The 17,403-nt window shown below is 46.5% G+C and overlaps 1 protein-coding gene across 1 annotated transcript in view; it reads right to left on the bottom strand.

Annotated features, from left to right (window-relative positions):
- Positions 1 to 17,403, bottom strand: part of ELK3 (ETS transcription factor ELK3) — a 77,156-nt gene that overhangs the window by 14,286 nt on the left and 45,467 nt on the right. The window contains exon 3 of the mRNA XM_010383888.2: positions 8,180 to 8,974. Within this exon, the coding sequence (XP_010382190.1) occupies positions 8,180 to 8,974 (795 nt within the window). The remainder of the gene's footprint in view (positions 1 to 8,179; positions 8,975 to 17,403) is intronic.

Below are 17,403 nucleotides of genomic sequence, written 5' to 3'. Positions count from 1 at the left end.
TTTTTTATCTTGCCCAAATTCCTACGCAGGGGTGTAGGGAGTCATGCCCTACAAACCGTAAATTCTAATCAGATGGGTTTCATTTGACCCTATATATGGTGACTTACTTTTCAATCTGACTCTGGCATAATATTATGAGACAAGGAAAAAATATTTAACCCCAAAATACATTTCCTTGCCATACCTTGAAATTGCCTGGCAATTTCATGATGTCTCATGCCTCCCTAAAATATATAAAACCAAGCTGTACCCCGACCACCTGGAGCACATATTCTCAGGACCTCCTGAGGGCTGTGTCCTGGGCCGTGGTCACTCATATTTGGCTCTGAATAAATCTCTTCAAATATTTTACAGAGTTTGACTCATTTCAACACTTCCCTCCCCGAACCCTCTTAGCTTTCCTTATATGCATGGAGGACCAGGCATTCCAACCCACCAGTCCTTCAACGCGCCCTCGGAACTTCCCTGACCACCCAGTCCAGCCCACAGTTCCCTGGGCTACAGGCCCTCTCTACAAGTGACCTCATCCATTCCCATGCTTTCACCACCCCTTGCATGTTGATGACTCCCTAACCTCCTCTCCAGCTCCAAAACACTCTCCCTCTCCAGATGCAGCTGGACTTTTCCACCTGTATGTCCTGCAGGGTCCTCAAACTCAACATGGCCCCAATTGGACGTTTAGCCTTTTCCCAGGGAGCTTATTCTTCCTCCCATGTTCCTCACACTCAATTCTGGCTCTCCCCACTCCTCCCACCCAGTCAGTCACCAAGTCCTGTTGACGACGACCCCTCCCACCATACAGCCTTAAATACTCATGGTCTTTTGCCTGGAATATTACAATAGCATCCTACTTGGATCCAGCCTTCCCCCTCCCAATCTTGCCAACAGGGTGATTCCTAAAACAATTCAGACTGTCACTCATACCCCTTCAATGCTTCCTACTACTATACCTCCCCTAATCACAAAGCTATTTCAAGTATCTATGCCTTGCCTCAAGCTGTTCCTCTGTCGACCATGCCTTCCTCTCCCTGTCTACCAGAAAAAGTATCCTGCCACAGGGCTGATCCTTCAACACCCTGAACCAGTGGTCTCATCCCCTCCAGGAAGCCCTCTGGACATTCTTCCTCCATCTCAGGCAAAGTTAATACCTTCCTCCTCAGGATTCCTTTTGCAACATGGTATTCCTTTTGTACAGCATCTGAGATACTAGATGAAGTGACTTAAGGTAAGTTATGAGCTCCTAACTATCAGAGACTATTTTATCCATGTTTGTAGCCCCAGCTCCCAACACAGCAGCTTACACATGATGGGTACTCAGTTCATGTGTGTTGAACTGAACTAAACAATCTTGCCCCTCAGCTCCTAAAGCGCTTCTCTGCGCTGCATGTTTGACTCTTGCCAAGGGCTATTGTGTGTGTGTGCACGTGTATGCCTTGTTGTCATGGCTAGGTCCTAAGGTCATAAAAACAAGCAACTGTAGTTTTGCTTCCTTTCCAGGCTCTGTTATTGCTCAATAATTATTTGTTGATTCTAATGAGATTTTTTTTCACTTATACCTCTAGCAGCTGTTTATTTATTTATTTTATTTATTTTTGAGACAGAATGTCACTCTGTCACCCAGGCTGGGGTGCAGTGGCACAATTGCTTGGCTCACTGTAACCTCTGCCTCCCAGGTTCAAGCGATTCTCCTGCCTCAACCTCCCGAGTAGCTGAGATTACAGGCGTGCACCACCATACCCAGCTAATTTTCTTATTTTTAATAAAGATGCCGTTTTGCCATGTTGGCCAGGCTGGTCTTGAACTCCTGACCTCAAGCTATCCACCCACCTTGGCCTCCCAAAGTATTGGGATTACAGGTGTGAGCCACTGCGCCCAGCCTCTAGCAGTTAGTTTCCAATCCAAACAAGTCGAAATTCCTTGGCCAGTCCTCCATAATTTCACACCACCCTAAATTATAACCCTATGTTATATATTGCCCCATATGCTGGACAGCAACCTGTAAACTCATGAGAACAGGAACGGTGTCTATCCTGCTAACCTCTGTATCTCCAGGTACCTAAGCGAATGCTTAGTTTTCAATGATTATCTCCCAAATGAATGAATACACGATAAACATTTGTTACTGGACTGATTAAAGATGCACAAAGTATTTGCTGATCACTTGATGTGGTGATCTGAGATACCAGTAAGTCACTCGGGCTTTAAGAAAGTAAAGGACAGAGAAACAAGATATCTATTCAGCAGGTTATGCCCATAAATATCTGTAATCCTAAGCTCCCACAGATGCCAACAGAGTCCATGACAATGCAACCTTGAGGTTAAAAAAAAGTTCTCAAATAAAAGGTGACTGAATCTCTGGAAACCCCTAAAATTGTCTGAATTCAAGTGAAAACATGGTTTTAAGGTCTTTAAAAGGGGAGTTAATCCCACTGACCCTATGGAAAAGCAGACAAAATGCAGACTCCTATGGGGGCCTAGGGTAGCTATAGAAAGGGGCAGGAGAGGAAGCAGGCCAGAACCAGGGACATTAGGAGGCAGAGTCATGAAGACTGGGGTGGCTGTGGCAGTTTCTTAAAATAAGAAAGTTTGCCACATTGATTGACTCTTTATTTTTTTTGTGAGATGCAAGTTTCGCTCTTGTTGCCTAGGCTGGAGTACAGTGGTGTGATCTCGGCTCACCGCAACCTCCGCCTCCTGGGTTCAAGTGATTCTCCTGCCTCCTCAGGCTCCCAAGTAGCTGGGATTACAGGCATCTGCCACCACACCTGGCTTTTTAGTAGAGACGGGATTTTGCCACATTGGCCAGGCTGGTCTCGAACTCCTGAACTCAGGTGATCCACTCGCCTCGGCCTCCCAAAGTGCTGGGATTACAGGCATGAGCCAGTGCACCCAGCCCAACTGATTCTTCCTTTCATGAAAGATTTCTCTATGGCATGTGTTGCTGTTTGATAGCATTTTACCCAGAGTAGAACTTCTTTCAAAACTGGAGTCAATCCTCTCAAACCCTGCCGCTGCTTTATCAACTAAGTAACGTAATGTAATGTAAAGTTATGTAATATTCTTAGTCCTTTGTTGTCATTTCAACAATATTCACAGCAGCTTCACCAGGAGTAGATTCTATCTCAAGAAACCACTTTCTCTGCTCACCTGTAAGAAGCAACGCCTCACCCAATCAGGTTTGATCAACAAATTGCAGCAATTTGGTCACATCTCCAGGCTCTACTTCTAATGCTAGTTCTCTTGCTATTTCTACCACATATGCAGTTCCCTCTTCCACTGAAGTCTTGAACCCTTCAAAGTGATCCATGAGGGCTGGAATCAATTTCTTCCAAACTCCTGTTAATTTTGATATTTTGACATCCTCCCACGAATCATGAGTATTCTTAACAGCATCTAGGGTGGTGACTCCCTTAAAGAAGGTTTTCAATTGACTTTGCCCAGATCCATCACAGGAATCACCATCTATGGCAGCTGTAGCTTTATGAAATGTATTTATTAAGTAATAAGACTTGAAAGTCAAAATTACTCCTTGACTCCTGGGTTGTAGCATGGACGCTGTATTTGCAGCATGAAAAACATTAATCTTCTTGTATATCTCCATGAGAGCTCTTGGGTGACCAGATGCATTGCTAATAAGCAGTAATATTTTGAAAGGAATCTTTTTTCTGAGTAGTGGGTGTCAACAGTGGGTTTAAACTATTCCATAAACTGTATAAACGGATGTACTGTCGTCCAGGCTTTGCTGTTCCATTTATAGAGCACAGGCAGAGTGTATTTAGTAGCACTGGCTTCAACTTAAAGTCACAAGCTGTACTAACAAGACTCAGCCTGTCCTTTGAAGTTCTGAAGCCAGGCATGGACTTCTCCAGCTATGAAAGTCCTAGATGGCATCTTCTTCCAATAGAAGGCCATTTCACCTACAGTGAAGCTGTTTGATGTAGCCACCTTCATCAATGAGTGTAGCTAGATCCTCTGGATAGCTTCCTGAAGCTTCTCCATCAGCACTCGCTGCTTCACCTTGCACTTTTATGTTATGGAGATGACTTCTTTCCTTAAACCTCATGAACCAACCTCTGCTAGCTTCACACTTTTCTTCTGCAGCTCCCTCGCCTCTCTCAGCATTCAAAGAATTGAAGAGAGTTAGGGCCTTGCTCCGGGTTAGCCTGAAAGGAATGTTGTAGCTGGTTTGATCTTCTATCCAGACCACTAGTATTTTCTCCATATCAACAATCAGGATGTTCCACTTTCTTATCATTCATGTTTTCACTGACGTAGCAATTTCATTTCCTTTAAGAACTCTTCCTTTACATTTACATATTTAACTGGCATAAGAGCCCTAGCTTTCGGCTGTCTCAGTTTTGGTCATGCCTTTGCCATCATCATTCTAGTTCTGGATTTAAAATGAGAGACGAGCAGCTCTTGCTTTCTCTTGAACACTTTATAGGCCACTATAGGGTTATCAATTGGCCTAATTTCAAAATTGTTGTGTTTCAGGGAATAGGGAGACCCAAGGAGAGGGAGACACACGAGAGCAGTTGGGACACACACAACACTGATCAAGTTTGCCATCTTATCCGGGTGTGGTACATGGTGCCCCAAAACAGTTACAACAGTAGTATCATAGCTCACTGATCTCAGAGCACTAGAACAGACGTAATAGTAAGGAAAAAGTTGGAAATGTTGTGAGAATTACCAAAATGTGACACTGAAACATGGAGTGAGCATGTGCTGTTGGAAGAATAGCCTGGCGCTGATAAGACTTGCTCGGCGCCGGGTTGCCACAAACCTTCGATTTGTAAAAACCACTAATTATCTGTGAAATGCAATAAAGCAAAGTACAGTAAAATGAGGTATGCCTGTATGAGGTGTAGTAAGGTCCCCGAGGGAATGGTAACCACGTGACACAGGCCACGCCAAGGCTCCCTTACTTCTCCCCTTCTTCCCGCCATGTTTCTAGCTGGAAATAACCAACCTTGGGAATTGTACGTTCGGGGTATCGAGTTATTACAGCACACACAGCTTTCATCTCTTCCAAAGCCCACCGCTAAGCAAAGCTTACATACAGCCCACAGATTACCAAATGTTTATGTGCACACAGCATCACACTGCACACAGCACACCCCCAACACACACAGAGAGAAAAGGAGAGTTTCTGTGACAAAGTGCTCAGGTAGGAGGAAAACCACTGAAGCCTTGCCACTGCCTGTGGAACACCCTGAACCCCACAGTTGTCCTTCACTCCTGAGGCCGAAAGGAATTCTGCAGAACACCTGGCTGTTGACAGCCATGCTGTTTCTGGCAGTCACTTGGAAGGTGAACTCTACTGGGGCTGGTGCTGGTGGGTGAGTTTCTGGAGCACCCCCTGAAGCAGCTCCCAGGAGAGGGAATCTGAGAATCCAAATCTGATACTGACACATACCCTAAACAAACCTAAACCACCCCCAGCTTCAAGACATCCTATCTGATCTCAGGGAGACCACCTGGGTGAAACCCGCTGCAAGAACTCAGCTCTGAGTAAGTACCATACCCCTGACTCCCGCCCCGGCCCCTCTGGTGTCTCCCTCATTGCCCCTTCTCTCTCTCCCTGTTGGCTACCCATGGCCATGCCAGGAGCAGAGCCCACACTCTGGGACATGAGGGAAGCTCAAGGTGGGGTCTGAGTCCTGAGGCTCTGCCATCTCCCAGTGTAGCTGGTGACCCCCTTAGTTCTGCGTGGTTTAGAGGACTGCCTGGTGCCCCTCCCACTCCTTTGACCTGAAGGTCCTCTCTGAGCCAGGTCCCTTTACTTCTACTCTCCTGCCCTGGGTCCAGACCCTGTCCCTTGCCTCCCTCCCCTTGGGATTATCTCTGGGCTTCCTGGCACTAAACCATCAGGGCCCCACCCTCACAGCTTGGCTGAGGACCAGGCACCCTCACTGCCTTAGGCACAGGTCCTCTCGTAAAGATCCTGGCTTTCCTATGCCTTCCCACCTGATTTCAGGCCACGCTGGTGGCTTCTGGCTCCTGGCCGTGCCCTCTGCATCCATTCACTGGGCATCCACCCTGGATCCTTCTCTCACGCCCTCAGCCCCACCAACGGGAGCCATCCCTCCATCCACATTATCCACAGGGCTGGCTGAGCTGACTTCCTCTGAGACAGTGCTGGCATCTGCCTCACTCTGTTCTGAGAAGGTGATCCAGGCTCCCAGGGAACACAGACACCTAAATCAGAGCTGGCCCTGGCCTGGCTTCAGACCCTTCTCACCCTGACAGTTGTAAACACACAGGAGGCCGGGGAAGGAGATGCTCAGATCGTCAACCCCTGGCCCTGCCTCTCAAGTTACTCCCCTGAGCTCCATCAAGAGCTGCTGTTTCTGAGCCATTTGCTCAGCAGCGCTTGAGGAAAACCACTGAAGCCTTGCCACCGCCTGTGGAACACCCTGAACCCCACAGTTTGGGGTTGGTCACTCGACAGCCTTGCTCAATTGGAAGATGCCTGATTTAAGAGCACGCGTGCTCACTCTGACCTATTTCCTGATCCCCTGGCCCTCCCCTCTGTGGTGGCGCATGTCACCACCAGCTCACAGTCTGAGCTGTCATGAAATCCCTGGGCAGAATCCAGTCCAGCGAAAGCATGGAGAGGAAAGTGGCCCAGAGCTGCTTTCAGGTGCTCCATGGACGGCCGTATCACTGCCTTCTTGCAGCGGGAATGCATTTCATTTGAGAGCATGGATTCTGGAGGCAGACATTGGATCCAAAGCCACCTCTACCACCTATAAGCTGTGCGTCCCTGGACGAACTAGTTTACCTCTGTGCCTTGTTTATCTCAGCTGGGAAACAGGATGCTAATAATAGCACAGGTTGAGCATCCCAAATCCAAAAATCCCCAAATCCCAAATCCTCCAGAATATGAAACTTTCTGAGTCCTGACATGACACTCCAAGGAAATGCTCATTGCAGCATTTTGGATTTCAGATTTTCAGATGTGGGATATTCAACTGGCAAGTATCATGCAAATACTCCAAATCCAAAAAGATCTGAACTCTGAAACACTTCTGGTCACAAGCATTTTGGAAACAGGATACTCAACCTGTATCCACATGACAGGGCTGCTATGAAAAACAAGGCAATGCATGTAAAGTGTCTGGAGCAGTGCCTGGCACACACGGGGAGCCCGTCATATGCTGCCATGGCTGCTGATGATGACAAGAGGGACAACTACGATGAGATGACAGAGGCAGGGGATGGGTGCAGCTCCACGGTTAACAATGCTACCAGGTGTCACCAGCTCACAAAGCCTGGCCATGATACCATTTTCCACATGTGGTACCTGGCCCAGAGAGCAACCGCCCATAGTCCCACTCCTAGGAAGCAGGGTAGCCAGGAACTGAATCCAGGTCTGTGAGCCTAAAACAAATACTCTTTTAACCTCTGCCACTAAAATTGCATCCAATTTTCAAGGGGAAGGAGAAATATGGTTTCCCAGCGCCTACTACGCCTTTGTGCTGCAATTGTCAGCTGAACAAGAAAGAGCATCTGAATATTTGATTTAAAGGAAAAGGGGGCTTTCTCCTTGGGACTAATAACAACGAAGGTTTTTTGGCTCTGCAAGCTTGCTTTCCTCTCCCCAGTGCTGTGGCCCGGGGCTTTCTCAGAGCAGTGCTGCTTTCAGCGAAGCAGCTGTCTGGTGTGGCCCCTTTGTTTCTTATTACCTATGCTATGACCACAGCTCCACACGGACAGATGCGATGGTGGCGGTATCAGTTGACATCTATTTTCTTGTTAATAGAACACAAGTGGTTCCTTATTAAATGCCCCCAGAGAAGATTCTGCCATAAAAATTTCCTAAAGCCCAAGCTCCTCCTGAAATGTAAACTGGCCCGCTCAACTTTCCCTAGGAAATCGCTGGTGAGATCTGCTTTGTCGGCCAGTGTGCATGTTCCACCTACGGTCACTTTAGGCCCCTAAAAGCAAGAAACCAATCAAGCATCCCACTAGAGTCGACAAACCAAATGCTGTCTTGTGTGCCTCCCTTGGTCTGAGGATGGAAAAGCAGGTTCCCTTCATATTTACACAGTGACCTTGGTACAAGTCATAGGATTACGTTTTGAGGGACAGAAGGAAGTCTCTTTAGTTGCTCTTCCTTTTTTGCTAAGCCACTGAGGCTGGTTATGGCCGGGATGACAGGAATGACTCTTACCTGTGCGGTGAAGAAGGCTGGGGTGAGGGATCCCGAGGGGAGGGCTGGGCTGTTGAGCGCGATGGAGCCAATGTCGGTGCCGGAGAGCACCAGCGGGGGCGCTGAGATTTCCAAGCCTTTGGGTTTTTTGGCCTTTGGGGGAAGAGATGGAGACTTGGTCTTGGAGCCCGATGACAGGTTCAAGGGCTCCAGGGAATCGGAGTCATGGCAGGCGGCCTCCAGGAAGAGGCTTCTGTGTTCAGAAGGGAGGGGTGAGTTGGGGGACAGGGACGGGGACCGAGATGAGAAGGGTGAGGCGGATGAAATACTGGCAGTGTTTGGCAACATTAAAGAGGAGATCTTGGCCGAGACGGATGAGGCCAGGAAGGCGGACGCCGCCGCAGCCTCTGACGTGGAAGGCAGGGACACCACCGGCCTGGTGACGTGTTTGTCGGTTTTATTGGTCACAAACCTGATCACAGTCCTGACTTCTTCCACGGGGGGGCTGTCTTCGGGCAGCTCCTCCAGCTTCTCTGTCTTGATGGCCTTGAAGGCGTCTGGTGGGTTCTGCAGGGAATTAATGGTGAAGGACGAGTACAGGCCTGAGTGGATGTATTCGTTGCGGCTCGTGCTTTTGAGGGCGGCCAGGCCGTGTTTGTGGGGCTCACGGCCCTCGGGAGACGCCTTGCAGTCGCTGTCCTGCAGCAGAAGGCTCTCCCGGCTGATCTCCACCGCGTGAGGATCCATCTTCAGGATCTCCGGGAAAGAGACAAACTTGTACACAAACTTCTGCCCGATCACCTTCTTGATGATGTTCTGCAAATACAAAAGTAGACACTGAAAATCTGAGCGCACCCAAGAAACCATGTAAGAGCTCATGATAATGGTAAATGTCACTGGCAGAAGCACCAAAATGTTCCTGATTTACATTCTTGGCTAAGGAGAAGTGGAAGGAGGAATAAAGTTGGAAGTAGGAGAATCAGAGGTGCATTCCAGTTCTGCCATTACTAGGGTTGTGATCTTTGGCAAATTAAGTGCCCCTCTGAGTTGCTTTGTCTGTAAAGTAAGGAAGATGATGATGATGACGATAATTATTATTTCTTAGACAGGGTCTCACTCTGTCGCCCAGGCTGGAGTACAGTGGTGCGAACGTGGCTCACTGCAGCCTCGACCTCCTGGACTCAAGCGATCCTCTTGCCTCCACCTCCTGAGTGGCTGAGACTACAGGTGCATGCCATCACACCCCGCTAATTTTTATATTTTTATTTTTTGTAGAGACAGCATCTCACTTTGTTGCTCAGGCTGGTCTCAAACTCCTGGACTCAAGCAATCCCCCAACCTTGGCCGAGTGAGGATTATTCTATGTAATAACCTAGTAACAGTTGCCATTTATGAAGCCCTTATTATGTGGATGGGATTTTTCATACCTTATCTCATACAATCTGAACAGCAATCCTAAAAGGAAGATGCTGTGATTCCTATTTTAAAAATCAGGAAAATAAGCTTAGAGTGCTTCCGTAACTCACACGGCCACCTGGTAGGAAGTGAAGTGGTAGAGGCAGCATGTCCTTAACCATAACACAGTATTGTCTCACCTACCTCTGGGAGTCAGAAGAATTCAATGAAATAATAATGAGAAAGCATTCTGTAAGCTGGAAAGCATTATAAAATGCAAGTTATCATCATCAAACACTACAAGGTTTTCTTAATTCACTTGGCCATTTTTTTGCTTTTTATTTTTTTGCCAAGAAAGCTACTGGAGGAGGCTGGGTGTGGTGGCTCATGCCTGAAATCCCAGCACTTTGGGAGGCCAAGGCGGGTGGATCACCTGAGGTCAGGAGTTCGAGACCAGCCTGACCAACATGGAGAAACACTGTCTCTACTAAAAATCCAAAAATTAGCCAGGCGTGGTGACGCATGCCTGTAATCCCAGCTACATGGGAAGGCTGAGGCAGGAGAATCACTTGAACATGGGAGGCGGAGGTTGCAGTGAGCCGAGATTACGCCATTGTACTCCAACTTGGGCAACAAAAGCGAAACTCCATCTCAAAAAAAAAAAAGAAAGCCAGCCACTGGAGTAAAATCGAATTGTATACTTTGGATATCTGTGACATTCATAGACAATATTTTTAGTTGCTAGCGTCTACTGGCTCTTCAGTTTATGGTTCCAGCCCTCAAACATTAGGATATAAATGAAAAGCAATAATCATTGCAAAAGTTTTTGCAGCCCTTTGGGAGAAGGGACTTTATATTAAAGGCTGTGCTGTTCTTGAGGTTTATTAAATGGATACCTTAATTCCCTGCCGAATCCACTGGGTTCTACATTTACCTACCAAACGCTTGCTGTGTGCCTTGCCCTATGGATGAATCTTGGGGTCTGAGGGGCTGAGAGAGACAAAGATGGTCTCTCTCAAGCACAAAAACCCAGCACCATCCTATGGGAAAAGGATTCTGTTTCCTTAGAAAGTCGTCCACCTAAAACCTGGGTATGAGTAAGGAAAGATCATTTCGAGGAGAAGAGCTTTAGAAGCAGCTCGGATTGAGTGCCTGTCTTCTGTACCCGGGGTTGAATGTAAACCACCTCATTAGATTCCCACATTAGCCCTGATGGAGGTGGAGGGTGTCACCCTTCTGAAACAAACAAGATCCCAGAGATGGGGAGTCATTTGCCCAAGAACCACCAAGATCGAGAGATTCTAAAGCCTAAGCTTTTTCACATTCCCACACAAATTTAGGGGGAGAGAATCAACCCCCAATAGACATGAAATTCAATGAATGTTGATGTCCCTTTGGAAATCATAGTGTGGTTCTAAATACACGTGTTTGCCTTCCATCCTTTACATCATAACATTCTGATTTGCCTTTTTCCCCCTTAAATGATGGAAGCAAAGGGCACATTTAAGGGCCCCATTCAGCACAGGAGATCCCATGCACAGAGTCGTGGAGAGACCTCACAGAGCACCGGCATGCAGGCCGATGCCGGGGGCACCTCAGAGTCAAGGCCAAACAACAGTTCCAGTGGCCGTGGCCACCCTGGCTGCATCCTGGAGCTCCCACCTGCAACTTAACCCGCAGAGCCCCACTGGCGCCAGCGACCTCACACTCACACCTGCTCCTCGAGGCTGAACAGCCCTTAAAAACCTTCAGAGAAATTTGGGGAACTCAGATGTTTGCCACCTGGGCTTTGTTAGCAGCGTCTCTGCCAAGTGCCCTGGGTCAGAACATGCCTGGGAAAATCAGCTCCCAGCAGGAAATAAATTAAATAAGGGTGTCATTGGACCCACCTGACCAGGGTCAGTTCCCATTGAAAAGAAAGTGTGCTGACCTCTGGTGTGTTAATGCTTCCTTTGCTAAAATTCTAAGGTATTTTTAGTTTTAGCTCATCATATTTTCCTCTCTGGGGAAAAAACTTTCATTTTTTTCCCTCAGCGAGTTTGAACACTCATCTAAACTGAGTGAAGTTTTTAGAGCCAAATAATTACACAAAAGAAGAGACAAACGTCTATAAACGTTTTATTTAGAGCCAAAATAAAAACACAGAAGAAAAATGATCTGAATAATTTATTCTAACAAGTCTTAAAAACTGTTTCTTTTTTTTTTTTTCAAAAAAAAAAAAAACCACTTCTAATTTTCTTGTAGGTTTGGAACATCATGTCTAAGTTGGGATTACATTCATGAGCACCTCAAGAAATAACCAAGGGCTGTGATAAAAATGACAAAAACTGTCTCTCCTGCTCAAAAAATGGTTGGGAACGGAAAGGCAACCTCAGATCATACAGCCTTGCTGTGTTAAAAGAACATGAACAACAACCCTCCTGTCGACCAACCAGCAAAAGGATAAATGAAATGTAGGGTGTCCTTACAATGGAATATTATCGAGCTGTACTCAAGAATGAAGCTCTGCTCCAAGGCCTAGAAGTCATTATTTGAGGAATAATGAATACTAGACTATGGAATAGTAAGGAACAAACATAACATAATGAGCCTCAATTTCATTAAACAGAATCACAGAATTTTTTTTTCCTTCTTCTTGAGACAGAGTCTTGCTCTGTCGCCCAGGCTGGAATGCAGTGGCGCGATCTCGGCTCACTACAACCTCTGCCTCCTGGGTTCAAGCGATTCTTCTACCCCAGCCTCCCAAGTAGCTGGGATTACAGGCACCCACCATCATGCCCAGTTCTTTTTTTTTTTTTTTTTTTTTTTGAGATCTAGTCTCGCTCTGTCCCTCAGGCCAGAGTGCAGTGGCGCAATCTCAGCTCACTGCAAGCTCTGCCTCCCTGATTCACACCATTCTCCTGCCTCAGCCTCCCGTGTAGCTGGGACTACAGGTGTCTGACACCATGCCTGGCTAATTTTTTTTTTTTTTTTTGTATTTTTAGTAAAGACGGGGTTTCACTGTGTTAATCAGGATGGTCTCGATCTCCTGACTTCATGATCTGCCTGACTCGGCCTCCCAAAGTGCTGGGATTACAGGCGTGAGCCACCGCACCCTGCCTACTTTTGTATTTTTGTAGAGACAGGGTTTCACAATGTTGGCCAGGCTGGTCTTGAACTCCTGACCTCAGCTGATCTGCCTGCCTGAGCCTCCCAAAGTGCTGGGATTACAGGCATGAGCCATAGAATAGAATACTGTATTCTATGATTCACTGCAAAGTGAAAGCAGCCAGATATTACATGATAAAGGTCACATATGATTCTATTTATATGAAATGTCCAGAATCATGAAATCTATACAAAAAAACAGAAAGTAGAGTATGGTTACCTAGGGCTGAGAGGGATGGAAGGAAGGTAATGAAAATGTTCCAAGTGGGTCATGGTGGTGGGTGCAGAAGTCTCTACTCAGAGCCACTGAACTATACATGGTAAACGGGTGAATTGTGTGGTATGTGAATTACAGCTGGTTGTTAAAGAAAAGAACATATAGAATCTTAAGTATTTTACATGTTTAAGTGGAAGACAGTGGGAACTTTCTATAGCTAGAAGTGACTGTCACAATATGCTAACCCCTACTCGAAATATAAAAAGGGAGATGCTGGGACGGGCCCTTCGGTAGCTGCTGCCTCTGCGAGGGAAACAGAGAGGACACCAAGAGTTTTCTAGGGAAAGGTTACACAATGATGGGGATGGAGACAATTTACTAGCTGGCCAAAAGGAGGAAGTGACAGCCATTGGAAAGAACCGAGGCAGGTCATGCTTCTCTAGAGACCAATGGGAAAGACGGATTCGATCTGGCTACCTGGAAACCTACCAGGTTGAAGGCTGAGAGTGGAACTGGGAGGGAAGAGGGCAGGGTCGGGTACAGTAAGTGGGTCAGAGCAGTGCAGCCCAGTGACTCAGCACCAGGGACATCTGCTAGATGAGGGGAGCTGGTAAGGAAAGCCCCCTACAGCGGTGCCCGCAACTGGAGGATTAGGAAGAACCTGAACTCAGAGGACTTGTGTCCCTGCAGCTGCACTGACAGCCCCTTCTTCCTTATCTTCCAGGGCTGCCCCCAGGAGCAGCGCCATGTATGTTTGAAGATCTCTCTGTGGCTTCCAGACAGAAGCTTCCTTCCAAGACAGTTTGCTGAGAAGACTCAGCGTCAGGAATAATACAAGCTAGTATTTGCTGAGCACATATTATTTGTCAGGCTATCTTCTAAGAACCTGACAACCATCAACTCACTCAATCCTCTCAGAGACCGGAATGATTATTATCCCCATTTTGGAGATGAGCAAGCTGAGGCCTGGGAAGTACAAATTATACACTGTTGGAAGCTTGTACCTGGAGAGAACAGATGGCACCCAGGCAATCTGAATCCTGAGCTCTTGGCTACTATGAAGGGTGACACCAGATTCAGGCCAATTTAGGCAGCCCGGGACACAAGCACACTTGGGGAAGGGCTCTTATTATGGTAAGTGATGAGGATATTTACAAAAAGTCTGGTTTCCACCCCCTTCAATCCCAGACTCACAAGTATTTGTTGCTCACAGTTGCCTGGTAACCTGAGTGATGCTGGTCTGTGTCGGGTGGAGCTGAGTGCGTCTCCGGGGTGGTTACAGAGTGTTACACACATCTGCTTCCCTCTTACACGGGTGGGACCAGCCTCTTTGTACTTTCCCTTTAAATATGTATTTGCAAAAGAGCTGCCTTTTCGCCCAGCAGGCATTCCATGTGAGGTTACGGGCAGCAAGGATGGGACCAATTTTAGTGAGAGGAAAAAGCAACATCCCCTTAAAACAGACCCCAGTGGCAGTTCCAGGCAAAAGAGGAGGACCGGATACCAAAATTAATCCCACTGTCACCTCATCCAAGTTGCCATATTGAGAATGCAATAGCCGAAAGGGCAAGTCGTCCATTTGGGACAGGATTCTGGGCAGACCTGGGCAAAAGAACCCTTCCCAACTTACCAGCCACCTCTGCGGACCAAGGCATCCCATGAGAGGGGCCCATGACAAGATACCTCAATTATGTCACTTTAACTGCATAGAAAATGCCAAGAGAGCAGGTCATATTTCCATTTCCATTTCAGTGCTGTCTGTTACCCTGACAGGTTACAGGAATACCTGTAAGAACAGGTATGGCTGTCCAGAGTATGTTTAAATATGTACACACACACACACACACACACACACACACACACACACTCCACTCTGCCCTTTGAATAGGAAGGAGTCTGTGTAAATAATCCCAAATAGTAGATAGATGAGAAATATTTCGATAAGTTTTGTAATTTAAAAAAAGCATATGCAGTGCTAGGTAATGAAAAGATGCATACGGGATTAGATTTACCTTCTCAATGACGATGTGATTCGGATTATGTTTAAATAAGTTAACTAAATGTTTGTTGAATGAACTACGAACTATAAGGAGAACTGACCCAGGCATAAAGCCACAGGCATGAAAGACACAATTTTCCACGGCTAATTTCCAGGCTGGTTAAAGCTCCCTACGGGTGTATCCCTTACATATACCTGCCCGTGCTTCTTTGCTGGCATTTTTAAACTGAACACTCCCAGGCAGATATTAGAAGCCACATGCAAACTCCACACGCCACATACAACCTCACACCTCCCATGAGGGCTTAATGAGCCATAATTTCACCCATCCATTTACGTGGCAAATATTTGCTGCATGTGTCTGTCCACCCACTCTGGTCTGGCACCCCAATTCTGATCTAAGGTTATGCATCTGGAGTTCACGTGCTTAGTCTTGTTATCTGATCTTCCATTTTCCTCCCCGTGAGGAGCCAGGCCCGTGGCAAGTTCCTCATCGTTGTGGTCTGGCCCCTGGATCCTCTGCCATTCCAGGGCACCCTGGAAACACAGTGCTCCTGCCTCTGACTCTGCAACTCTCCTACCTCACTCTCAAAACTGAGAACCATCAGCAGCTCACTAAGCCAGCAGGATTGCTTGTGCTGAAGACTTTTCCTAACAAACAGGCCTTTCTTAACCCCTGCACTGGGTAAGGGGGACAGAGCAGGGGACACTTCCAGTAAACACCCACTTGACCCTATCACAAGGGCTGCTGCAGGGATTAAAAGGAGGGGCTCCAGAGTCACTGCCTGAGTTCAATGACTCAGTTCTCATCTACAAAATGGGGACCGATCCATCTGCCTCATGGGACTGAATGAGCCATCCACATACAGCTTCTATCAGAACGCCCGATGCATCCATGCATGAGAAGCCCTATAACATACACTAGCTATTAGTATTAGCATTTTTACACTCCCATTTAAGCAAAAACAGAACAAAACATAAATATCACCCTGTGTCAGCCCTAATGACAATTTAATAGATAAAATTAACCCTCATAGAAGGCTGTGCATATTCTGCTAGCTTTGTCCAAAGTTCTGGGTAACTTGATCAGTCGCACAGCAGGCAGAATTACATCTGGTTTACATATCTCAACTGAGCAGGGAAACATGATGTTTTTATTTAATTGGGTTCAGACAAGAAATAGATACAAAGCTTATATTATATTGTGCCTAGCACAGCCAGCACTTGACATCCACTGTGACGAAAACCTTACACAATCCAATTAATTTGGGGGTTGGGGGGAGGTTACAGGAGGGGGACGCTGGGAGCCACAGATGTGAATAACTGCTGGATCCAAGTGCTCTGCTTAGATGCGGGCCGCAGCCTACAGGCAAGACGCCACACGTCAGGCCCTGAAAGGTGGTGCAGACACTAACCAGGCACCCAGCTCATCTCAATTGCTTTCCGCGGCTTTTCAGAGCAGAAATCATGCTCCCCAGATTGGGAGGGAGAAGTGCAGCCTTGCAGCGTCTGCTTGGGCTCAAGCCTCTGCTCGGGGTTCCTGGGAGAGGCCAACGAGAAGCTGCTGGCCCTGAGCACCTGTCAGCAAGACCCGAGGAAGGAACCAGTTCAGGTGCTGAGCAGACACATGAGACAATGCATTTATTTGGGGCACATTCATCTTATTGTGGTGGATGCCCTACGTGAAAGGAATCAGTGCAGACAAAGGACAAAGAAAGAAGCCAGCACTTATGAGGGTCAGCCTCATGCTGAGCACACACAGCTGCCTTGCAGGATGGGCACTGTTACCCCATTGCAGAGATGGAGAAGCCAAGGTCCCCCTGGACAGCGAGGTTAGATCCAACTGTCCACCACCTGGGGGTAGGTTAAATATTGGGAGAGCCATACAATGGAATACCAGGTAGCTATTTCAGGGACACGACATTGCTAACACTTCCCCATACCTTTAAATATACATTTATTAATTTAATAATTAAATTAATAAATAATTAATAATTATTAATTAATGTTAATTATTAATAACAGTTAATTAATAATTAATTTAATTAAATAATTAAAAGGTAAAAACAGTATGAATAATTCCATCATTTTAATAATTTTCTATTGCATATGTTTTCTACTGTATATATGCGTATATGTCTAAATAAAAGGAGGTAGAAAAATTAATCTTGAAAGATGTATACTAAAATTTCACAGTGATTTTTCATGTTTCTTTTTGCTTATGTGTATTTTCACATTAAAAAATGTATATTTGATAGGTATTACTTGTTAAATTAAGACTTTTTAAGAGAAAGAAATAGGAACTAAAAAGCTGACTAGCCCAAGGTCACACAGCTTGTAACTGGTAGAGCCTAAGTTTGAACCCAACTGTATCTAGTGCCAAGACCTAAGCCACTTCTGTTCCACCACCACACCCTCTTCCAGAAAGCAGCTGCATTTGGAAGCAGAGGCTGCTGCTAAAGTAAATCCATCAGGGCCTAGGGGTTT

Source organism: Rhinopithecus roxellana, chromosome 10 (genome assembly GCF_007565055.1).
Source record: "Rhinopithecus roxellana isolate Shanxi Qingling chromosome 10, ASM756505v1, whole genome shotgun sequence".
NCBI classification, from domain to species: domain Eukaryota; kingdom Metazoa; phylum Chordata; class Mammalia; order Primates; family Cercopithecidae; genus Rhinopithecus; species Rhinopithecus roxellana.
This window is presented reverse-complemented; position numbering and strand designations above follow the sequence as displayed.